Source organism: Pararge aegeria, chromosome 17, assembly GCF_905163445.1.
Source record: "Pararge aegeria chromosome 17, ilParAegt1.1, whole genome shotgun sequence".
In the NCBI taxonomy this organism is placed as follows: Eukaryota; Metazoa; Arthropoda; class Insecta; order Lepidoptera; family Nymphalidae; genus Pararge; species Pararge aegeria.
This window is the reverse complement of record NC_053196.1, coordinates 3,488,731-3,513,974: the sequence shown is the minus strand read 5'-3', so window position 1 is coordinate 3,513,974 and position 25,244 is coordinate 3,488,731. Positions and strand designations below refer to the sequence as shown.

At 35.9% G+C, this 25,244-nt stretch overlaps 3 protein-coding genes across 4 annotated transcripts; 1 reads left to right on the top strand and 2 right to left on the bottom strand.

The window, feature by feature from the left end:
• The first annotated feature begins 407 nt into the window (after positions 1–407).
• On the top strand, positions 408–2,991 carry LOC120630953 (TBC1 domain family member 31). Its single transcript, XM_039900321.1, has one exon. The coding sequence runs from the start codon at positions 523–525 to the stop codon at positions 2,974–2,976; it is 2,454 nt and encodes an 817-aa protein (XP_039756255.1). The 5' UTR covers positions 408–522; the 3' UTR covers positions 2,977–2,991.
• A 564-nt stretch (positions 2,992–3,555) lies between these two features.
• On the bottom strand, positions 3,556–9,017 carry LOC120631190. Of its 2 annotated transcripts, XM_039900667.1 has the most exons (9): positions 8,834–9,017; positions 8,389–8,517; positions 7,437–7,562; positions 6,792–6,970; positions 6,005–6,140; positions 5,168–5,247; positions 4,925–5,096; positions 4,294–4,546; positions 3,556–3,783 (listed from the first exon to the last, which is right to left on the bottom strand). In XM_039900667.1, exons 1-9 carry the CDS (start codon positions 8,843–8,845, stop codon positions 3,635–3,637), a joined length of 1,236 nt encoding a protein of 411 aa, XP_039756601.1. In that variant the 5' UTR covers positions 8,846–9,017; the 3' UTR covers positions 3,556–3,634. The 2 variants fall into 2 exon arrangements, with proteins under 2 accessions (XP_039756601.1, XP_039756602.1); XM_039900668.1 differs by lacking the exon at positions 8,389–8,517.
• A 5,725-nt stretch (positions 9,018–14,742) lies between these two features.
• LOC120631313 (26S proteasome regulatory subunit 7) lies at positions 14,743–24,871 on the bottom strand. The gene is made up of 10 exons (XM_039900818.1): positions 24,678–24,871; positions 24,561–24,598; positions 24,052–24,225; positions 23,174–23,313; positions 21,353–21,521; positions 20,450–20,582; positions 18,893–19,019; positions 16,440–16,536; positions 15,690–15,898; positions 14,743–14,977 (listed from the first exon to the last, which is right to left on the bottom strand). Exons 1-10 carry the CDS (start codon positions 24,748–24,750, stop codon positions 14,833–14,835), a joined length of 1,305 nt encoding a protein of 434 aa, XP_039756752.1. The 5' UTR covers positions 24,751–24,871; the 3' UTR covers positions 14,743–14,832.
• Between the last annotated feature and the right edge of the window lie 373 nt (positions 24,872–25,244).

The window sequence follows — 25,244 nt, the reverse complement described above, 5'->3', positions numbered from 1 at the left end:
GCCGCCCCTGGCTCTTCTAGACCCAGGCCAACTTGGGCCTGGGCGTCCGCGTTATGGCAAATCCACCATTTCATGTAGATCTTAGTAAATGAGCATTAGTCTATACAGAAGAGCTTACGTTATATTTAAAGATAATCCTATGAGTAGCCGACCCGTCGTAGACTAGATAGAGCAACGCACATGTTATAAATTATAATAATCAATACTACACCGCCAGTTTTGTAATGGTAGCCAATTTGTGGGATTTTATGTAATATAGGCAAAAAGGATAGAATCACTCAGTATGCGCAAAGGTAGGGTTTGAATACTCTTAGATAAAAGCTTTTTAATAGTCTGTGGGGTGTTGGTTTTCTGTTGATTTATTGATTTTGTTTCTTGTCAGTGAAATTGACATTTGTATGTTTCATTTTGATCTACGCTTCCGCCAAATTTCAAATTAAAATTGAATACACCGTGATTTATGGAAAAATAATGATAATTTTACGTTGTTATAATGACTCCTGTGTCTGAAAGAATCGACAGATGGAATCTGACAACCAAGGTGAAGGTGATAATGTAGAAAAATTCGATATTAAATTGAAATCAAAGCCAAGGGATGGTGTCATTTTGCAACTCCATCATACTATTCGTGGAGCGAACGGGGAAAGTCGCCGAATCCGTTTCTCCATCGGCGCATTCGAGGATTCTCATGAGAAACTCGCATGTGCCGACAATGTTGGTAACATATTCGTATTCGATTTTGCCGACTTAAAGTTTTGGAAACTAAAAAGCCAGGGCCCCTGTACTGCCATGGTATTCGTTCCTCATAAGTTAGATACTATTGCTATTGCTAATGCTAAGACATTCGCAATTAATTTCGTAGACAGCGACACCGGAGAAGTAAACTTCACTCTACCTGGGCATTCAGCACCGGTTAAACATATTGCGTTTTCGAATAACAAATTAAACAACCTTTTAACAGCTAGTCACATTGAAGCAATATTGTGGGAACTTAGAAATTATACTAAATATTTCACTCTGAACACCTATTCCGGGGCTCAGATACAGCAAATCCTGTTCACACCAGGTGGTGATTACTTAGTCGCCTGTTTCCATAATGATACTGTGCAAATATGGAGACACGAAACAATGAAATCTGTAAAACAAATTATACCAAATGAGTTGAAGCATTTAAAAAATGTAGCATTTACAATGAATGGCAGAGCAATGGCCATTGCAGGGCTTGCACCAATATTAATATTGTTCAGTATGGACACATGGAAAGCTATACGGTCCCTTGACTTACTCAAGTATAAAATTTCTGGAGTTCAACAACTTGCTTTCATACCGCAGATGTTTGATGGTGGTGCTAACAAAATCCTTGCCATATTAAGTAGTGATTGCATACTATATTTTCTTGATTTAGATACTCACAAAATTATATACAGGATAAATCCTGAATCATCAGGTATAAGAAAGTTTCTAGTGAGCCCTACAGGTAAATACTTTCTATGTATTTTACAGTTAGGCGAAGTTAATATATATAAAACTTCTCATGTAATGGATTTAGCTCAAAGCTCTGTTGAGGAACCACTGAAAAAAGAATTACCATGTTCATCTCTTACTCATAAAAGTGTGAAAGAAAAGCATTCACCTACAAAAGTACAAGTCGAAGAAAAGATGAGGATTTGTATGGACAGTGCTCGATTGAGAAGAATTTTAATGCAATATGGAGAATATCCTGATAAATTTCGCTCAATTATTTGGAGATCTCTTCTTGTTACACCCAGAAATAAAAAGGCTTACTCTGCTTTGCTTGAAAGAGGTATCCACCCAGCATACAAAGGTATTGAGAAGCAATTTACTATACATAGTTCTATAACACTGAAAAATTTGAAAAGATTGCTGTCTTGTTTAGCCCATTGGTGTCCACTATTTGGAGTCATGAAGTTTTTACCTAGTTTTGTTTTCCCATTTGTAAAAGTGCTCCAAAAAGATCCTCTATTATTGTTTGAAAGTGTAGCAACAGTTTTAATTAACAACTGCCAGCTCTGGTTTGAGTATGCACCATTTCCTCCTATCAGCATATTGGCCATGATTGAAAACATTTTAGCAGAACATGACCAACCATTGCTGGACCATTTTTGTGGCAACGGGGTGACAAGTCAAACCTATGCATTAAAAATATTAGAAACTGCTTTCAGTGAAGTGCTAACATGCTCAGAATGGCTGATAATCTGGGATCATATTCTCAGTAATGAACCAGCTTTTCTATTAATGGCTGTTGTTTCATATAATATTATCCAAAAAAATGCCCTGAAAAGACTCAACAGTCATGAGCAGCTAGAAAACTTTTTTCACATGCAAAATCCAATTGATAAAAAAGCATTTTTAAAGAAAGCGTATATTTTATTAAATGAAACACCTGAGGAGATACATCCAAGAACATTTTTCAACAGTTTTTCGGCTTTAGAAAAAGGTTCTTCCTATCAACAATTCACTGGGTACCCAAAGGCCACTATTTGCCTTAAATTAGCCAAGAATCAGAGAAGAAAAACACAAGAAAGGCGTACCTTAAAAGAACTCACAACTAAAGCACAGACACAAGAAATAAATAAGAGATGTATCGAGAAAAATGGATCAGATAATGAGGCAGAAGACAGTTCTGACAATGAGCTTGAAGAATATAATAAATTTATTGCTAGCATTAAGGGGTATAAGAAAAAATTAAGTAACAATGATCAAAATATTGGAGATCATTGTAGAAATGGTATTAAAGAGGACTTAGTTGAGAGTGTTATGTATCCGGTTACTACACACTTTCTGCGAAATAAAGAGAAAGATAGTAAATCAAGTAAAAAAGATAGTAGAGTTGGTGGTGCATCTTCTCATTGCAAATCACATAAACACTGTTCAGATAAGCAAAACAATATTCTTGAGAAAGAAGTGGAGAGATTGATTGGAAGTTGTAGTAATTCGGATGAATCTAATGAATGAGAAAATTAATGTGTTTTTAATAAATAAAATATAATAATGACAACAAATATTTTAATATTGACAAACTCTTTTGCACTTCTTAATGCAAATATATAGATTAAAATAAACAGCTAAAATTATGGTCAATTTAAGAGTTATGCGTAAGTCTACCACGCTGTCTAAGTGCGGGTTGGTGGACTTCACACACGTTCAGCCTTATCGCGGCGGAATTGCTTGGGCACATTAGGCCAACTTACCATCAGTGCCGAATTCTGAAGTAAGTTTTTTCTTCAATTATTGTAACATAAATTAGACTTTATAGTTTTTGTAACAGTCTCAAACGTTGACTTTCTATGTACAGTTGTCTACTTTTAAAATAAGTAGGTACTACTTGTTTTCAAACCTCTAGCTCTGGGCGGCAACCTAAGGTGGAGCGTACTAGAAGTGGCTCATTCGCTTTTCATTAGGTATACCAATAATGCCGAAAGGGCGATCACGATCTCTGCGGTGCGTATCAGAAACTTAGAAGCACTGCGCTTTGTTCGTTTTCATAGGTGTACATACGTGCTTACTGTCACGGTCAACACTGAAATTCTAAAATAAAATTTTAATATTATCTTTATTTCGAATCACATTAGCACAGCTTATATGGTTAAAATATATCATAATAACAAGAAAATTAATCCTTCTTAGAAGCAGCAGAAGCCGGTCTGGGTATTGTGGATTTGATATGACTAAACTTTTTCTTTGATCCGCTAAGACTTGGACTTGCGTCAGTGTTGGGAGTACCCGCCCGCACTGGTGTCACTATTCTTGGTTTGAACAAACCTGCAAATATTATTCATTTTCGGTCAAATATCTTTAATAATAAGTTCCTCAGAGTCTTGCGGCAGATTAAGACGATCGAAGGAGCGCTATTTAGTGAGACAGACAATATTGGGAAATCTTAATGGTACTAGATGGCGCTCTTTCAATACCATATAAATCGTAGTTAACCTTCACGCGATCAAATAAGCAAACTTAGGCAGAAAATCACTTAGCATTCAGTTTGCACTCAGGTCAACCACAACATGGTCAAGTTCTGGTCGGCCCGAGTGAAAGATCGTTAGCGAATTTGACGGCGAGACCCCAAAGCAGGACACTTACGATTATAGATAGTCGTTATAAAACGTCCCTTTCTCGCTTCAATTTTTCTGAATATTCGTCTCCATTATAAACTATATAAAATCAGTTAAGCTTTTTCAAGGCTACAATTTTATCTGGATTGATAGAAATGCTTCGAAGATTACTCTTGCTTTGTAATTTATGTTTGTGGATACTGGTCTGTTATTAACTTACTGGTTAGTTTGCTGTTTTTGTTGTTATTTTGTTTTTCCTTGTCAACTTTGGAGGAATTAGAAATGTTTCGAAAGAGATTTGGTGAAATTCTTCGAAGTCTAGAAGGTTTTGTGTCTTTCGCTGCTGATTTTGTCGCCAAATTAGAAGTTGAGGCACTTTCCACACCCTTTAGCCTTTTTGTCAATTCCTCTTGAAATCCTAGGCCAGATAAATTGGGACTTGACGCGAATTGAATTCTTGAACTATCGGGAACCTGAAAGCATATTTTGAGTCTTTACTTATGCGAGTACTATTATTGATAGATGAAGAAGAACTCTTGGTGTAAGATTTGCCCTCGGACCATTGTAATTAAATACCGGTATGTATTTGATGTATTTGATACATGTCTAAATGTCTGTCAGTCTGTCGAAATTTGCATTACAAATGAGATGTATATAAATTTACATATATTTTCGTCTATTTATGTTTGCCAAATATGCAAAGTGCAAACACTAACAATCATATCTTACGTCGCAACTTCATGATTTCCAGCACTGGACTGACCCTATCTGGGGTATACTTTTATAGGTTATGTTTTCGATTATTAGTCTGCTCAGTTTACAAAAAAGCGTAGGTAAGTTGAAAAACTAACCTTTAAAATTGAAATTTTGGACACATCTAAGGCAAGCGAGGAAGATGAATCAAATCTTCCATCGTCCATCAATTCTTTAATGACGTTGGACAGGTCACTGCGTAATTCCTCCGCCCTCTTCTCTGCTGCGATCAAACTCTCGAGGACGGAATTTGAGGTCTTTTGTATTGGACTGAAAATTTATTATGGTCTAAAATTTAATTATTGCTGGATAAGAAGAAGAAGATGACCATTCAGTGATACCTCGATGTTTTGTTGCGACGTCTCGAGCTATCTGGAGTGGACAAAGTGTAGGTGCTCTGCCTGGGACACATTGCTTGCACCTGTAAAGTTCATGCATAGCAGTGCTTAGACCAGAATGACTTATACACCTATAAATTTTCCAACCTCCTCTATAGTTCCATCAACACGCACGAAACGTTTTTTATCCACGTTTCTGATACGTGCCGTTAAGATGTGGAACGCCCTCCCGGCAACTGTGTTTCCTGCCACGTATAATTTGAGTACCTTCAAGGCTAGAGTGAATAGGCTTTTTCTAGGCAAGCGTGCTCCAACCTAGACCTCATAATTGCTTTCTAACGGGCATGATTGTCGTCAAACGCTGGCCTATCGTTAATAAAAAAAAAAGAAAATAAAAAGTTATTCGTACAGAAAATTTGTAAAATTAAGTCATACTTATGACTTTAATTTAAAACAAAATCTGTACAGAGTTTAATATTTGCACGCTCGCAATCGAGAAATCGTTTTCGATAATCTAAATGCTTAAACGGCAGAGTAAAATGGATCTTATACATATTGAATTTATACTCAAATTTGCCTACAATTCTTCAGCTGGATCGTTAGTCACAAAGCTTGTTAAATAAAAATCAGAAGTAGAGGATTTGCGACTGTGAAAAAGTGGAATTAGGTGAACTTGGTGACGCGACCTGAATAATTCCAGGTCTCACTGGACCAGCGTGGTGGACTTCGGCCTTAAACCCTTTTTATTGTAATGTGTTGATATGATAATGGTGATGAAAACTTGTATTAAGGGTTTTGTTATAGCACAGAGTCTATAAGTGGGTGGTTGTAACTCAATACTTTGCTGTCATTTTCCTGATCGTGTTGCTTGTACAGAAGGCCGGGCGCGGGAAGCGGCTCGGGGCCCGGATTGGAGCCGGTGAGCGTGTCCAGCGAACGGTATCGCGTCGGCGTATCCGCTTTCAGCTGAAGGTGGCTGGAACAATGGAACCGGTTCCTATCTAGTATCAGTGCCCATTGTGCAAGCTTTCACGTTAACAAACCTGTGGGCCAGTCGCGAAACTTGTCGCTATCATATTGCCAAGAAAAAACCACGTATATTTTATTCCTCATTATATACACAATATATAAGGAAATATTGTGGGAGGACACTTGCCCTGTAGTGGGCCGGTAATGTGTTGATATGATAATGATGGTATAAACTGATGGACACAGGTCTTTCATAGGGAATGCCAAATTCAGGGGTTTTGTGGCTGTCTCAACTTGCCACTCCAGCACACTGGGAATATTGGCATCCCTTCGGCGAGCTTCCCTAAGACGATGGCCTCCAATTATAATAATTTTGGTAGGATCAGGCATTGGCTGGACATATATTTGAATTTCTTCTTCCTTCTTCTTCTTGAATTTCTTATTCTTTAATTAAGCACGAGGGTTTCATTAAGGGTTTGCAAAAATACACGTCTCCCTAATTATGGAGCAGTAAATGGTATCGAAAACTTACTTTATGATTCTAGTATCACGATTTTCAAAAGATGGCAACTTGTTCCCAAGGAAAGAGAGATCGCGGAGCCATTTGCAGCCCCATAATTGGTCGAAGATCCGAGGTCTTTCTTTCCTTTTGAGGTACCTTTTTTCCGGAGTTTTTATTTCAATCATGCTAGCGGATCTGTTGGTGACGCCATCCTTCTGCTTTTCCGTTTCTGACTCGGTGTGTTCCTTAATGCATCGCACGATGTCCTGGAGTTGCTTAGTAAGACGTTCCCGATGCCCCTTTGGGAGAGATCCGAGGATGGAACTGCCGAATTCCTTAACAAAGTACATTCGGTAAAGATGTGACTCTTTTAATCGGCTTACTCCAGCAATCACCCTGAACTGGGTCGTTAGATTAGTAGTTATTGTATTTAGTTAACTATAAAAGGGAAATATGACTGGCTGACTGTAAATTTATTAAGTTAGCCCTTGAATACAATCTCACCTTGTGGTAAGTGATGATACACTACGATGGTAGCGGGCTAACCTGTTAGGGAGTTACCCCCTAATCGGTTTCTACACGACCTCGCACCGAAATACGAAATCGCTTAGCAGCACGTCTTTGTTGGTAGGGCGGTAGCTAGCCACGGCCAAAGCCTTCCACCACACCAGATCAGACTAAAGAAAATTCAGAAATAATAAATTCCCAAATTTTCCCTGCCGGGAATCGAACACCGGACCTCCTAAATTTACAGCGCTCGCCGTTGCGCCAGGGAGGTCGTCAAAAGGTGATCAAGCAAACCTTATCCAACTGCTTGCCGCCCGTAATTCCAGACACTTGCCATATCCCGCTGTTCTGTTGGCTGGCTACCGTTGGGCAGGAACAAGACACGTTGCCGTTTTCCAGGACCACATGTAGCCCTGATGCCTGTCAAAATTTAATAGGGTTACGTGGAGGTTTGAAGTCCACCAATCCGCACTTGGCCAGTGGGCTTCTACCTAAGCCCGTATCATTCTGGGAGATCCGCGTGATCCTGTATAATGGGCCGCTATAATGGGTTGTTATTGATTATGTACGTTATACGTACTAACGTAGGACCCGGGCGAGTTTTTCTGTCAAGATTATTAGATACCTACTAGGCAGGAATGAATGAATATACTTTTATTGCACACCCCAAAAAGAACATCAAAAAAGAAAGATGTTAATGAGATGAATAAGGTAAACACAGATAACAGATGCAGATACAGATACAGGAATAAGATGTTACCTTTCAGAAACACTTGTAGAAAAACTAATTTTACTACACGTGGAAAACGCTATTAGCCGCTCTCTTTATTTTACCTACTTGTCCTGTGTCAATAATGTTTTCATTTTAAGTGTAAAGTATGTTTAAAAAATAGAAGAAAAACAAACATGTTAAAAAAAATAAAAACAAAGAATATACATACTATATGTTCTTTTTAAAAGTAAGATTTTATTATTTTTATGTTCAAAACGATCTTTACACTAAAAAATAATTAGTGAAAGATGTTTTACATTATAAGAGATGCAAGAAAATAATAGATTGTATTATGTATAATACCTATGTAAACATACCCATCCAAACTTTATGACTTCCAGAACCTCGTGCGTTTTGATGCGCAGCATCAGCTTAAAGCTTACCATGTTAGGTAGGTACTAGCAGCGCAAGGCTATACTCGCAGCTAACTTCCACGACGACATAAAGTTTGAATCGCCCTGTACGCTACTTTACCTGGCAGTCGACAACGACAGTGCGGGCACTGTCGTGACTGGTGTTTTCAAAATGAGTGTCGATGGATTTCACGTGGAACCCTAAGCATTGTAGTATTCCGCATAATTCAACAACGTCAATAAAAGCTTCCTAAAACAACAACAATTTATATTTTTATATTTTCATAAATAACAATAGTTTTCTGATTTATATTTTTTAACAAAAAATTAAACCTACACAACTAAACTTGGCAAAAACTATTCTTTCTTATTATTGCATAAATACATTTTTTTTTATTCCACAACACCCTTGACTACAATCTCACCTGGTAGTAAGATATGATGCAATCTATTAAGTATTTTGAAATTTCATTCTATACTACCTAATTTCCAAAAATAAAATTATAGTTTATATGGTTTATACTAAGTAAACTAAGAGAAAAATTCAAAGCTCGATATCAACTTACCGTTTGCGACATTTTCTTGTTTAAGTAGAACTTAAATAGGTCTTCAAAGGAAATAAAGTTAAGTCATTCAACCAAACAACTATTTTAAAGAAAGATAAGGAAAGGAAACTTTGTGTTTTTACCACTCGCGTCCTAATATTTTTACAGATCTGTTAATTAACGTCGACAAATGCCAACTTTTTAAAAACTAGGTACCCTCGTTTGTTTAGATTTCAAGATTACTGCAAAAAAACAATGTTGCTGGTATAAAAAAGTATAAAATAAAGTTTCCCGAAAACGTAAGTACAACGTATTTAGATACTGGGAAGAGAAACCATATTGTGGTTTTTTTTTTATTATTCTACTATTCATTGCAATGGTACTTATATAACCTAGTGTTTATATCTTCTTTGTTTACCGATTCAGTTCGCCAAGAAAATATTTGTAAAGTTTTTTAACTTTGGCTGACCTTAGTCCAGTGTGTACTACCATGAGAAAATGAAGTTGAATATGGCGAAAAAAAAAATATAAAGGTGAGTCGGATAAATGGCAGGATGAGTACATTTTATTCTGATATGAATATATTCGTTATTTTTGATAAAATGGACATTTACCATAATCAAGCTATGTGAATTAAATCACAGATATATACGGAGCACTGCAGTGGATTTCAACCTAAAGGCCATAATTTCATAATTACTGCTTGCAAATAGGCCAGGAGGGTTACAGGTTGGGATGGGAAAGTCTTGACGTAACTTAGATAACCATTGAAATCGCTGGCGAATCGTATAAGTATTGCATTTCTCGGAGTGCTCCAGCTTGAAAAGGTGTGCTAATTGCATAAACAACGAAAAACTGAAAAAAAATGCAAAAATCGCGTTTTTTTCCGGAAACAATCGCGTATATCTCGATAAATATGCATTTTAGAGAAAAAATGTATACTTATAAATTTGTTCGTTATGAAATTTCCTATAAGATAGAGTTGGTCCGATATCCATAAATTTGCAATTCTCGCTGCAAAATGCTCGAAAGTGCGAAAAAAGTAGGTCAAAAACAAGGTCATTTTAAATTGTTTATTGAACAATGAAAAAATTCTTCAATCACGCTATAAATTTCAAGAAAAGTACTTGGTTCCAATACAAATCGAACGCCGTAAGAGCGGTTACGATCGGGCTGATAGTTTTTGCATAATTCTATTGTTAATTAAGCTACCTTGAAAAAAAGACCTTTTTTAAAATTTTGTGCCAGGCTCAAAGTTATGAATCTTTTTTTGCGCCCCCGCTTTCACACCTTCTTGGACCCTTAAACTATCATACGCAATTGTTATCTTAACCATTTTTCAATTTTTAACAACTTTTTGAGCGGTTTTAAAAAGTTGAAAATTTTTGGCTTTTAAATAAATAAGCCTGTGAAGCGGGATTTGCGAGTGTGAAAAAATCGAAAGGTAGGGAAAAATAGTACTCGGAGAGACGCTTCTTTTAAAAAAAAAATCATCCAATTTGGTCCGTTAGATGTTGAGATATTACATTCCAAAGTTGGGAAGGGTTTGCGGCGTAACGGTTAATGATGTAACAATAAATTTTATACCAATCGATAGGTTTTTCCGAGATCTTTTCCTATGTGCTTTAAAAAATGACATAGGATGTGTGCATCACGCGCAAAAATTAGCATAAACATAATGTAGTGCGCGCTCGGAGGCGCGCTCGGGCCGGAAGTAGGAGGGGTGGGGATAGAGTGCGAAACTTGAAACGGGCGCTTCAAAATCGGCGCGCTCGCTTCAGGGTGACTTATCTCGGCTTCTACTGCACCGATTTTGACCATTTTTTTTTTAAACTGGGGTACAAGAAGGAGATAAATTCAATTTTCGTAGTTGCGTTTATCAATTTTTATAAATAAACAATCTGTATTCGATTTTCATAAACATGCATTTTTAAATGTTGCTAAAAATTAATGCTAATCGTGATATCATTATTGGGCACACATTGTACCTTGTAAAATAGTATTAAATTGAAAATTTATGCGGAATAATGATATAAATTAATTTTATTGTTATTGAATTACTATAATACATTGAATAACAGAAGATAAGGTATAAATAATTGTAAAATATTGACATTTCCATTACATTTACATAAACTATAGTATTTATTTATTAAAAAATTGATTTATTACGTTAATTTTTGTTTTTTACACGGAATTTCGTCGTTGCTGTCTTCGTTGTCGGAAACGCAATCTTCATCTAACATATTTCTTTCTACATCGAATTGAACATCATTTTCCCTCTCATCGACATCGCTGTTATCTTCTATATCTATATTATCTAATACATTTTTTTCGCAATTTTTACATGTTTGACCGTGGCATCCTGCGCAATAATCGGAACATTGTAATCCGTGTTTGACACAGCTGCAAGATTTTGTGCAGCCTTTAGTACATTTACAACTGATGTCCCGAAGTATATTGTCAGGGACTAGTAAGTCAGTTGTATATGTTGGTTGTAATTTATTATCTCTAACACTCCAACCCCACTGTGTCGGGTCTAACGAATTACCGAGCCATTGTTGCACTTGATAGTATGCCCTGAACGTATGTTGCTTTGCAGCTAATTCAGTTGGCGGAAGCATAGCTAAGTTAAAAGCTTTCTTCGTAGAGCTACTTTTAAAACATAAATATCTAAGTTCATTTAATTGTAAATTACAAGATTTCGTACCGCCATACATAGCTGCAATGATTTTTTTGCCAGCGTTTTCAATTTCTTCTGCAGTTGCATTTGTTTTATTAAAAATTAAAGCTTCTTCATTTAAGCTTGTATTTTTTTCTAATAATTTTATAATTTTAGCTTTGCCTTGTTTAAAAAAAGCAGATGTAGTATCACATCCAGTGAACGCGTGAATAAAAGCTACCAGATTTTTTACATTTTCGCCGATAAAAGATGTAGAATTGTAAAGCCTTTCAGCTGTTTTTCCTCTACTTGGTTTTAAAAAGTAAATTTTCTTATCTTCAGCTGCTCGTTGTGAAAAAATAACTAAAACATCTATATCTTCAGCTACAATAATAGCTGGCTTTTCGTCGGTTGCAACATTTATAGCGGTTTCAACAATTACAGTGTCAGCGTCTTCTCCAGCTTGTTTAGTGTGAAATCCCGCGGCTTCCAATTTTTCTCGTAAATATAAAATAAATCGATTTTTGTTGCGATCATTCGATAAAAACTTTTCTTGCGATGTTGTTGCGGTCATGGATAAATCAAATTGTATTTCTGCGCATAAATTTCTAGCCTGTCGACGTAATCGTTCTGCACCTTTTGTACTACTTTTTAAATTTTCAGGGTAACCATCAAATATAATAAAGCTATTAGCGGCGAAATATTTAGTTACATAAGTTACATATCGATCAAGAATAACTTCAAAAGTTTCTTTTTGTGGCCACACAACCTTATGCAACAAAAATCCTCCATCAATTACATGACAAGAATTATCTAACGATGGCTCGTCGTACATTGGTTGAAAATGATCGTACAATTTCGATTTCTCGGTTTTACGCATTATACCTTATATATTATTATATTATTTATTATTATATTTTTAAATTTTCACTTGAAGAATTTACACTCAATACAATGTTGGATACTTTTCGGCTTCAAAACTCCTTACAGAACTCGATGTTGCACTATTGGGCACACTTTGAAAACTGACGACCTTCTTCGAATTTTTCTCTGCTCGGCCGTCCTCGGCTTGCTACCTGCGATCCTTTTGAAAAGAACCCCTAACGGTTCCTGCTGCCTATGTATACAAAGAGACTCGACAGCGGCAGCTCACACAGAAACACACACAATTATACACTTTGATTTGAAATATATATTTGTTTGTAGTTGTAGCCACAATAATACCTCGGCAACCGTTTAGTTGTTGCTTCGATGGATACTGCTTCCAAACTGACTTACGTATCGACGTATACGATATTTATACCACTGTCAGGGTAAGGCTAATTCAGGTGGCGAGGGGTGGGACAGGGGTGGGACAGGGGTGGGCCTAATGAGGGCCTGTCTAGACACCTCGAGACACTGTCCGTCTAAAGTCCATGTAGACACCTGGAGACTGTCTAGACACCGCATAATTTACTTTAATCTTGTGTCTTGGTGCATGGTTAATAGCTAAGATAATAAATTAAGGGATAAGGTCATTTAAAAGCAATTACGATTTACAATGCCAAAGGCAGGCACAAACTTGTACAGATTATCCGACGTGAGTAGATATTAGCGTAGACAGGAGAATAGTAGCAAACAATAAAAAAGTTTAAGCATGAAATTTTTCAATTTAATACTATTTTACAAGGTACAATGTGTGCCCAATAATGATATCACGATTAGCATTAATTTTTAGCAACATTTAAAAATGCATGTTTATGAAAATCGAATACAGATTGTTTATTTATAAAAATTGATAAACGCAACTACGAAAATTGAATTTATCTCCTTCTTGTACCCCAGTTTAAAAAAAAAATGGTCAAAATCGGTGCAGTAGAAGCCGAGATAAGTCACCCTGAAGCGAGCGCGCCGATTTTGAAGCGCCCGTTTCAAGTTTCGCACTCTATCCCCACCCCTCCTACTTCCGGCCCGAGCGCGCCTCCGAGCGCGCACTACATTATGTTTATGCTAATTTTTGCGCGTGATGCACACATCCTATGTCATTTTTTAAAGCACATAGGAAAAGATCTCGGAAAAACGTATCGATTGGTATAAAATTTATTGTTACATCATTAACCGTTACGCCGCAAACCCTTCCCAACTTTGGAATGTAATATCTCAACATCTAACGGACCAAATTGGATGATTTTTTTTTAAAAGAAGCGTCTCTCCGAGTACTATTTTTCCCTACCTTTCGATTTTTTCACACTCGCAAATCCCGCTTCAGAGGCTTATTTATTTAAAAGCCAAAAATTTTCAACTTTTTAAAACCGCTCAAAAAGTTGTTAAAAATTGAAAAATGGTTAAGATAACAATTGCGTATGATAGTTTAAGGGTCCAAGAAGGTGTGAAAGCGGGGGCGCAAAAAAAGATTCATAACTTTGAGCCTGGCACAAAATTTTAAAAAAGGTCTTTTTTTCAAGGTAGCTTAATTAACAATAGAATTATGCAAAAACTATCAGCCCGATCGTAACCGCTCTTACGGCGTTCGATTTGTATTGGAACCAAGTACTTTTCTTGAAATTTATAGCGTGATTGAAGAATTTTTTCATTGTTCAATAAACAATTTAAAATGACCTTGTTTTTGACCTACTTTTTTCGCACTTTCGAGCATTTTGCAGCGAGAATTGCAAATTTATGGATATCGGACCAACTCTATCTTATAGGAAATTTCATAACGAACAAATTTATAAGTATACATTTTTTCTCTAAAATGCATATTTATCGAGATATACGCGATTGTTTCCGGAAAAAAACGCGATTTTTGCATTTTTTTTCAGTTTTTCGTTGTTTATGCAATTAGCACACCTTTTCAAGCTGGAGCACCCCGAGAAATGCAATACTTATACGATTCGCCAGCGATTTCAATGGTTATCTAAGTTACGTCAAGACTTTCCCATATCTGAAAGATTTTCCCGTAATTCTCCTGGCCTAAAAATGCTTGCGACTGCTATGGCAGTGTTCTTGAATTGTCAGTCAAAGTACAAAATGTATGAAATTACTAAAATATTTAAATTTAACGAACATTTATATATTTTCTCAAATTTTACATCTGTCATAAATGGGCAAGGTTTACCCTAATGCGTCGATGTTATTTTATTATTTATATTATGTACATGATAAAATATACAAAAGTTGAAAACCTCGTCCGTACAGAATCAAAGCTTCGTTGTGATCGCAGTGCAAATCGCAAACTTCTAGGCAATAGAAATAAATAAACATGAATATGTTAATGAGACGATACAAAATTCTGATAGTAATTTATTTATCTTTTTTTGTAACTTATTTTTTTTTTCTTTATTAGTATAAAGTACAATTTATATAGACAACACGATATTTAGTTGTAGGTCATGTAGCGCGGCGTGGCGGAGAACTTGGCGTACGACTTGATGACCTTGTTGACTGCCTCCAGGAAGTCCTTCTCGGTGGCCACCTTGCGGCGCGCTCGGATCGCGAACATCCCCGCTTCGGTGCACACAGACCTGAAACAATTATGTTTTATTAAACACTAGCAAACTCGACAGACGTCGTCCTGCATGATAAGTAGTGCCACCTTTTAGTTCCAAATGGATTTAAATCAAAACAGGAACCCGATGAAATCTGCACACGTAATTTCATCAAAATTTACTGATTAAGGGGATTTAGGTGACATACACACGTACATTTTTTTCCCGCATTTTCAGAAGGACACTTTCCGATAACCAACCGAGGGATTGCTATGGCGTCACCGGGGGAGTGGGGCGAGCGCGAGAGCTCGCCATGAGAAGAGCCCCGGGACTCGACCACATCGGAGGTAGATGAGAGACGGCGACCCGAGGGTGCCTTCTGCGAGGACTCGGACCTTGGCTCCGTTCGACATTTATCTGACCACTGGTAGACTTTTGGACTACTTATTGTTTAGTCCGAATCCCGTGACTGTACACACGTACAGAGGGATTATGCCTTTTTATAGCGACTGTAGCGCCATCTAGGAGGAAACATTGTAGTCTCGATCTACCTTTAAAAGGTCCATATTATAATGAGAAACCTTTTTTTTAAACGAGAGATGACACATTTATAATTTTTTTTAAGATTTTTACCTAAACTTGGAGAAAATAAATTTTAAAGTGCACATGAAAATTTCGTAACCGACAGGATTTGAACATGCGACTCTCCGGCAGTACGCCGAATGTTCGGCGCATCTCTAGTCATTACCTGATTTCAGCGCCGGTGGAGTTGGGGCACAGTCGCGCCAGCAGGTCGAACCGGATGTCGCGCTCAACGCTCATGGAGCGCGCGTGTATTCTGAATATGTGCGCGCGCCCTTCCAATTCCGGCAAGCCGAACTCCACCTTCCTGTCGAGACGCCCGGGTCGCATGAGCGCGGGGTCCAAAGTGTCGGGGCGATTCGTCGCCATGAGGACCTGAAAAAACAAAAACTTGAATAAATGCCATCTTGAGTACATTTGAAAGGTGCAGCATTCTAAACCAAAAGTTTTTTTTTTGCTGAAGAGATAACAGAATAGTAACTAAAGCAACGGATAAACCTGATTGTGTTTTAGTAACAACGTTATATATATATTATCCGGCTGGATAACCCATCCAGTGAAAAACATAAATGTTCACTGCTTAAACTTTTTACAGTTGCGGGAATCGAACTCGCAGCCTTGGAAAGCAGGGTTACTGCGCCACTGCGCCAATCGGCCGTCAAATATGTGACAGGCGACCTCTGCTGTCAAAAGTCACTTTTATTTTTATTGTATACAATTCACATTTGCTGTACAGTAACTTCAAATTGAAAGAGATCACTACACTATAAGTGATAAGGTCTACTTTTGCTTGTAAATAATGTTTAATAACCGTTACTTTTTATCTGTTTTCGTGCAATGAAGTTATTGTAAAAAAAAAAAAATACCATTGCAAAATGGTGCCTTTTTGTTTCACAATGTTATAAATTAGAGTTACCTTAATATTGCCTCTGGGATCGAAACCGTCCAACTGATTGATTAATTCTAACATAGTTCTCTGCACTTCATTATCACCGCCGGCTCCGTCGTCGAATCTGTTGACAAGCTTAATATTAAAAATTGAGTGGAAGCAGGCATTACTTTTGATCTCAACAGTTCAATAATATGCTGTAATCAGCGACTAACTGAAAAATCTTTATTGTGTAAATTTTGAGGTTATACTTTGTGTAATTTTTTCATACAAGTCTTATTATGTGAACAATATTGCAGTTAACAAGCTTCATATCATAGATTGAGTGGAGGCAGGCATTACTTTTGATCTCAACAGTTCAATAATATGCTGTAATCAGCGACTAACTGAGAAATCTTTATTGTGTCGATTTTGAAGTTATACTTTGTATAATTTTTTCATACATGTCTTAGTATGTGAACATATTTTTTTCTTACGTGTCTAATGTGAACAATATTGCAGTTACTTATAGTGTAAAGACAATTTTTTTTTTAATAATTAAAATTCATATAGCATTTTACTTTATTTGTTTCGTTTTTTTTTAGATATTTTACACTAAAAGTAGCTCAAATCGTGCAATGTTTTATTTGAATTCATTTAGTAGCTTAGCATGATGCGCGGCCCAGGTGAGACAATCAGACAGACACGAATTTAAAAGATTACAGCTTTGGGTTCAGTATTTTTTTCGGTTAAGTAGTTTAGGAGTTCATCGCGGACAAACAACGTGACGGGTACATAGGTATATAATGAAAAGATTATTTTCACAATAAGACACGTTAGAATTAATATTGTATTAAAATTTTTATACATTAGTAAATATAAGCTACAATAACGTATTTTATGTTCAAAATAATTCATATATTAAAAGTTAAATCGAGTAATTTTTTAGGCATAGAATATTCAATCATATCAAATAACAAAAAAGTTTTTTTTTTTTCAAGGCCAACTTTGTATTGTTATATATACAAGAGTTAAGGAGATAATCTAAAATTAAACTAATTCGCACGTCCGCTTCGTTGCGTTAGGGGCGGTTACGTGAATAAATTAATACTTCCATCAAAAACGCACTTTTTTTACATATTTTGTTCAAAGCTATGTAAATAATTACATTTTTTTAGATAGTCGGTTTGTCCTGCCATCTGTAGCGTTGTCAGAACCACTTTGGAAAGACAACGATGTTCACAGCGGTGTATACTCTCGGAGAGTTGTATCAGAATGCCACCTAAGCTTGTGGGTGGTACTCTTTCTTTACTCTTCGGTAACTTATATTACTACAACTTTATTATACTACATAACTTAAAGAAATTTATAAAGTTTTAAATGCATATTTAAATATTCGGTACCAACAGGATTCGAACCTGCGACTCCCGAGCAATCTATTCCCGAGCGCTTTACCACTAAGCTACGGCTGTCATACCTTCTATGCCGAAATTTATGCATTGCATTTCATGGATGAATGGAAATGGAAATCTTGAAAATACTTAAGGAATCGGGATATACGGTAGCCTTTGTTCTTTTCCATGTCGAAGGCTACATGCATGCCAAATTTCATCCAAATCCGTTCAGCCGTTTTTGCGTGATTGAGTAACAAAAATCCACACATTCACATTTGTAATATTAGTAGGATTATTTTAATGAACTAATAGTATATTCCTTTCGGTAATTGCCCAGTGGGTAGGACTTCGACTTCACTATCGGAGGGCCGAGTTCGAATCCCAGCACGCACCTCTAACTTTTCCAAGTTATGTTAATAATTATGTGTTAGGAGGATTCCTAAGTTATGTTGCACCGTTGAAGTAAGTGATATTTAGGTTACAAGCAATTGAGATCACTTGGTTGAACGGTGAAGGAGAACATCATGAGGAAACCTGCATGCCTGAGAGTTCTGTATAATGTTCTCCAAGGTGTGTGGAGTCGACCAATCCGAACTGGGCTAGCGTTGTGGAATACGGCCTTAACCATTTCTCATTGTGGGAACAGACCCGTGGCCTGAAGTGGGCCGGTAATATATTTATATTATGTTGATGATATTCCTTTTATTTAGGTAGCCTTGAAGAGATCACTCATAGTATTAGGAGAAGCATTTTGTCTGTAATATTTTATCATAATATAATAAATATACTACGACAATCCACACATCGCCATCTAGTCCCAAATTAAAAGTAGCTTGTAGTATTAAAAGATACTAAGATAACGGATGAATATTTTTTATGAATAATATACATACACATACTTTTATAATATATAGATAAACACACAGATACTGAAAAACATTAATGTTCATCACACAAAATATTGTCCAGTTGTGGGAATCGAACCCACGGCCTTGGACTCAGAAAGCAGGGTCGCTGCAAACTGCGCCAATCGGCCGTCAATTTTAAGTGTATATATAGAAAATGTTTCCTGTAAAAGGTGTGTCAATAAAAAAAATTGGAACTGACCTCGCACCGCCAATAGCGTCGATCTCGTCGAAGAAAATGAGGCAGGCTTTCTTGCTGCGAGCCATCTCGAAAAGTTCCCGGACCATTCTGGCACCTTCGCCTACGTACTTTTGCACTAATTCTGAACCTAACATAAAATAAAAAAGCAATACATTAATTTATCTTCGTTATAATATCGCTTTGTTGACCCGTGGTATTGTATTTATTATGCGTTTTTTTTTAAATTCCGCTACAAGTTAGCCTTTGACTGCAATCTCACCTGATGGTAAAAGATGACGCAGTCTAACTTTCTAAGATGGTAGCAGCGAGGAAAAATCATATAAATGAACACAAATCTTATTTTTCAAACTGAAAGTTGAAATAATCTTATCAAATTAGTGTATTGTCATCGGTCCTCGATATAGCTGTAAAGTTTGAAGAAGGTTTAATTCAAATCCAAAGGAGTCGGCTACAAACATATAAAGCGTGTGATAAAAGATAAATGTCGAAGATTCTTACAAGTGTAAATGAAGCATTTTTCTTTAACGAACGAATTTTTTAAGCCGATTTGTCCCACTGCATTCGCAATGTCAAAAGCACTTATACATGACACTTCTCTCCGGTAGCGGTGTATAATCTAGGAGAGTTGAACAAAATGCCATCAAATTTGTGGATGGTACTCCTTGTGCTCTCCGGAAACTACTACTACTTTTTTATGTTGTTTTGTGAGTCTATACATGCGTAGCGCTTGAAAGCAGAAATAGTAAGCGCAGAAATGAGTGAAACGGTTAAAATAAAACTCCTTAAAAACCAGTTAAATTTTAAACTAATTGCAAACAATAATTAAATACATTTAGGCCTTGTGTCTTTATATTTACATTTAGAGTACAAGCACAACAAGACACTCATGCTATACATGCTAAAACGTCTGCATTTTACGAAGATGTTTGCCTAAAATATTTCCACTCCATACAAAATTTGTAATGTAATTAATAATATACAACGTGTAACGGAATTACGAAATACTGTTGAAGGATGCATAAGTATATTTCAAAAGGAAACGCCCCGTAAAAATATTAAATCAAAAGAAGCACATTTATTTTTCAATACTAAGTGTTTACTTATGACAACCCTATTGAAGATAAAAGACCAACCCGTGCATAGTACCTAGGCTACACGACGCGTACCTCACAAAGTGACAGGAGCCATTTGATTTTTACTTCTTCATGTTATGTTAGGGCTGTATCTGATTTATTTCAGTAAAAACTCAAAAACGAGTAGCGTTTCGGTTTCACAGATAAGTCTCAGAGTATTATTTCGGTTTTAATTTACACTGTGTATAATTTTTAATAACCCTTCACATTATATGTTTTATGTTAAGACAAGCAGTTCGCAACTTATTCGAAAATTACTAAGAATTGGACAGCTGAATGTCACCGGGCCACTACGGAAAATGCTGCGACTTTGCGACTGCGAAACTTGGTCGTTCGGTAGAATTAGATTGCCTATGAAATATGAGTTAGCGACAAAGGGTACAGACAGGTCATTCAACAAAAAGATAACCAAGGCATTGCTCACCAATAACCCTAATAAAGCAGGCATCAGTGCGGTTGGCCACGGCACGCGCACACAGCGTTTTCCCAGTTCCCGGCGGGCCGAAGAGAAGAACGCCTTTCGGAGGTTCAATGCCCAGCTTCACGAACTTCTCTGGCTAAAATAAGATACATTATTTGAGCGGATTTGCCATCCAGCTACCAGGAACGCAACACCGTTTGGCTGGAAGCAGGCGTTGCTTTGTGGAATTCTATGATATACAATGAAAAGCATTATTTCCCCTGAACAAGGATTTTTCCAGGAAAACCAAAAAAATGGTTAGGTTATTTACATTAAAATTTCTGATTTCTCATTTTGGTACAGAGATCAGATACATAAATATAAGAATAATTATTATTAATTTGATTTTCATTTCCTTTTACAATCCTCTCAGAGGCCTCGAATGTTACTTTTTTTTTTTTAAACTCTTTATTGCACACTAAAAAAAAAAGGTTTACAAAAGCCAGACTTAATGCTAAAAGCATTTTCTACCAGCCAACCATGAGATGTGTGAAAAAAAACGAGTGTGGGTGTGGCAAAAACAAAATTTATATTGAGATATTATTTGAAGAAACATAATACAAATTTACATATATATTAAAGATATATTACTTGTTATAAGGGTGCCAATATACCTATAATCTGATGAGGTTTAAAACAGAAATTCAACAGTAGATTAAATTTGTTATAAATATATCTTGCATGTATGAGATGTAAGGTAACTTTTAACCTGCCGAAAGTTAAATATGAAAAAAAGCCAATTTACATTCATACACTTTTGAATGAAATTATACGATAACAACACATGAAAGCTCAAAATAAAGGGGTTTCAAACATGCCAGTTTTAATAAAGCTAATTTTCCATAAAACCCATTGGGCCTCACTTACATGCAACAGTGGGGTTTCAACAACCTCCCGCAACTTCTCAATCTGTTCCTTGCAGCCTCCCACATCACTGTACGTGACATCTGGCTTCTCTTCCACTTGCATCATTGTCACTGTTGGGTCTATTTTGGGCGGTAGTGGTATATGGATCTGGTATTTGTTGCGGTCGACACTGGAAAACAAAGCTATGTCCTTTATGGCCCTTGGATAAACCAATACTTAATTTTATAAATCATCATCATATCAACCTGGAGAGCTCACAAACATGTAGGTTTCCTAACTTATAGAATAGAATAGAATAAATTTTATCGCTTTAACTGTGTACATTTTTTTTGGTGTTGTAAGTGGGAATAGTTACAACAGTTTGCCACCTTCTGGCGTGCAATTTTCTCACATATTTAGAGTTTATATTACAAATTACTGTAACACTTAAAATTTTAAACTTTCGACTCTAGCTAAAAAGTGTCATAAAAATATTCGTTAATATTATATTAACCAAATTCTTTACCTATTTTTAAAAATATTTCCGTCTTTTTTTTTTTCCTAGAGTGGTAAATGGTTAAAATAAATTATACCACAAGCATAACTACTTTTCGCAAATACGTAAAGTCCAATAATGATTGCAATGTACATTAACATTGCAATCATTATTGGACTTTGCCATAATGTTTTCAAAGGTGTGTGGAGGCCAGCATGGTGGACTACTGCCTAAACCCTTCTCATTGTGGGAGGAGACCTGTGTCTTGTTGTGAGCCAGTAATAGGTTGATTCGATGACGACAGATATTGAAAACACATCAATAATTATGTTGTTCCAGTTAATATCTTGATAGCCATGCTTTGATTATCAAGTAGAAAGCTCAAGAACATTTTGGTATTGGAGAGTAGTACCAGAAATTTGCAATACTAATTACAAATTACTATCTATTGTCTCCAAATAAAACACATGAGTCAAAAAAGAGACAGTCCTCAAATAACAGTTATTTAAGCTTAGCATAAAAATAACAAAAGATTTTACAACAACATTTTGTAGACAAACAGTTTGGTTTTTCGTACATAAATTAAACTTTAGGGTTGGTTGGTACCTGATAAGGAATGGTAAAGACTGGATATGGATAATTTTGATGACCTCACTTCGATTACCGGTAGAATCAATTTGCGAATTTACTATTTCCAAATAATTTTCCTCTAGTCGGGTCTGGGGAGGCTTCGGCGTGGGGACACCCTACTGACAAAGTGCCGCTAAGCGATTTAGCGTTCTGGTACGATGTCGCGTAAAACCGATTAGACTGCATCATCATTTACAACTAGGTCAGGTTGCATAAAATAGTCGTAGATAGGCTTGATAGATAGGAATTACTATTTAGAAACTCTATTTGAGGTAACTCTACTGAAATAATTCTTGGTTTTATGGCTAGTATCAATGCTGTATCAATGCTGTACAATACTTTACTCCAACAATGTAGTGTTGGATGGAATAAACACATTTTGGTAAATGTTTGTTTCAATTTAATAGTCTGTATTGCTTCTAAGAAGCATGCTTTAAAATCTTGTTGGTTTGCTAGCCTAAAAAAACACCACTTTATTTAAGCTGATAAAATATTAAAACCATACTGTTTTTTAAAAAGGTTTGTCTATATATACCTATAATGATCTTTATTTCAGGCATCATGGCTTGTTTTTTGTTAGAAGTGTGAAGTGAGAAGAGGTTTTTGGAAGCTTTTACGAGGAAAATGCTAGGCTAGGCTAGGCTTTAGACAGTGGGAAATTGGAATACAGAAATTCTGCACTAATGAATTTATAGCTAGTAATAAAGCAAACTTACCCAACTCTCATCCCTTCTTCAATATCTGTGGGTGCCACAGAATCAGCCAAGTCCACCACAAACTTGGCAAACTGTTTCACATTGATTATGTATTTTGGATCGTTAGAGTCTGCATTGATAATTTTTGTGCATCTTGCAACCTGATATCAAGAAATGAGTTTATTAAGAAAATGTATCTTAGAACAATTATTATATGTTTGTGTACTCAATATTGGAAAATTCTGTGTATTAGTTTCTAATAAATATCCAAGAAACTAGGACTAAAAGTATATGAGTACCTTCATAACATCTGACAAATGAATGTATACTGCAAACATATTAGTGAAGTGTACAGTGTTTTGCTATATTTTCTGTAGAAAAGTTATATTTCACCACCATAAATCCTCATAAAATTTAGATGGGATCATTAAAATTTCATGTCTAATTTTTATGGAGACAAAGTATTGGATAGAAGCAGGTGTTACTTTGTGAAAATCCATGATATATTATGAAAATAAGGCTTAATTTGCTATACTCTGCGAAAAGCAGGAGAATCTGTATGGTGTAATTTAAAATTTCACTCCACACCAAACAGATCTTGGGCAATATACCCTCAACACACTTTTCACTCTGAAACTGGAGCATCCTCGGGAGATGTTGACTTTAAAATGAATAATTGAGATAAGGTTCTAAACAATTATTCATTTAACAACAGTTTCTTATTGTTTAAGATGAGTTAACAACTGTTGCTATTGAACTGTGCATTTAGTATGAAGACCAGTTTGCTTTGTGAAGTAGTGATTGTTTTTCTGCTTTCTGTACATTATATGGAATTTAAAAAAAAGAAGTAATTATGCATTCTTTAGGGTAAAGGCTGGAATCAGGTAATTATGGTTAACCTGCAAAGGTTGCTCGTTCTGTAGAGTTTGTTTATCTGCAGCCAAGTCCCACAGCGCCGGAGGTGCCAAACCTGTATCAGATTCTTTGATGCCAGTCAGTTCATTAACCCTTTTCATTACAGTCTGGATGCCATCCTCAACTTCTTTGATTATTTTGGTGTATTGTCCTTGCCCCTATAACATGTAACATATCACCAACAAGTTGATTTTTCTATCATGGATGATGATAGAATACCAATGACTTAATTCTTCTATGATGATAATAATTTGCAATGGATCACAACCCGTCAGACAAGTTGTGAAAATAAATATTCTAAACCTTAATTAATTGTTTATATATATAAAAAGTTAATTTTATTCCTTTTCGTTTTTGTTGGACTCTGGTAGGTACTATGCCAATGATTATTGTCATACTAAGTTATAGAATGAGAGCACGAAAAACGCCAGTCATTGTGTAAAAAAGTATTGATTTATTTGTTTGAAAGGTTTTCAATACATCATCTACTTACGTATGACTTCAAAAGCGCTATATCTGCTTCATCGAGTGCTGAAATAATGCCAATAGATTAATATAAGAAACGTTAACAATACATTATATCAACATCGTTTTTACCAAGAATACTCACATTTAATCTCCTTTTCTGGTTCCTCTTTATCATCTTTCATCTTCCGCATATCATCTCCTAAATGATCAGGCATTGTTAATGTTTGTTTAATTAAAATAGAATCAGAAAATTAAAATTCTTCTTCGATCTCCAATCCACTATCCAGATTCCAGACTTAACAAAAATCCACTGCAATTTGTTAAACACTTCAACAGACAAAAAATTCTACTGTCAACACTTTACAGTACCAGCAAGCTTGACAGACTATTATTTAAATTACATTGGGTAAATTGGAGCTTAAAACGTTATTTGTTCCAACGTAAAATTAAGAAGCTGATGGAAAACGAACTATTATTTTTCTTTGACACTTTTATTTTAGTTTTGTAAATAATTCTGTTGTGGAAAAAGTAAAATTACAGAATGAAATAATGCGTGAAATGAATTATACGATGATAAGCAAAACACGTGGTGTTTATATACTCTTTGAACTAAGCTAAGTTATGGATTCATTCAAGTTTATTGCTTATTAATTGCGACGAGGTCCACGTTAGTAAAAATTAAAAAAATCGTTTGTGTATTAGTTATTAA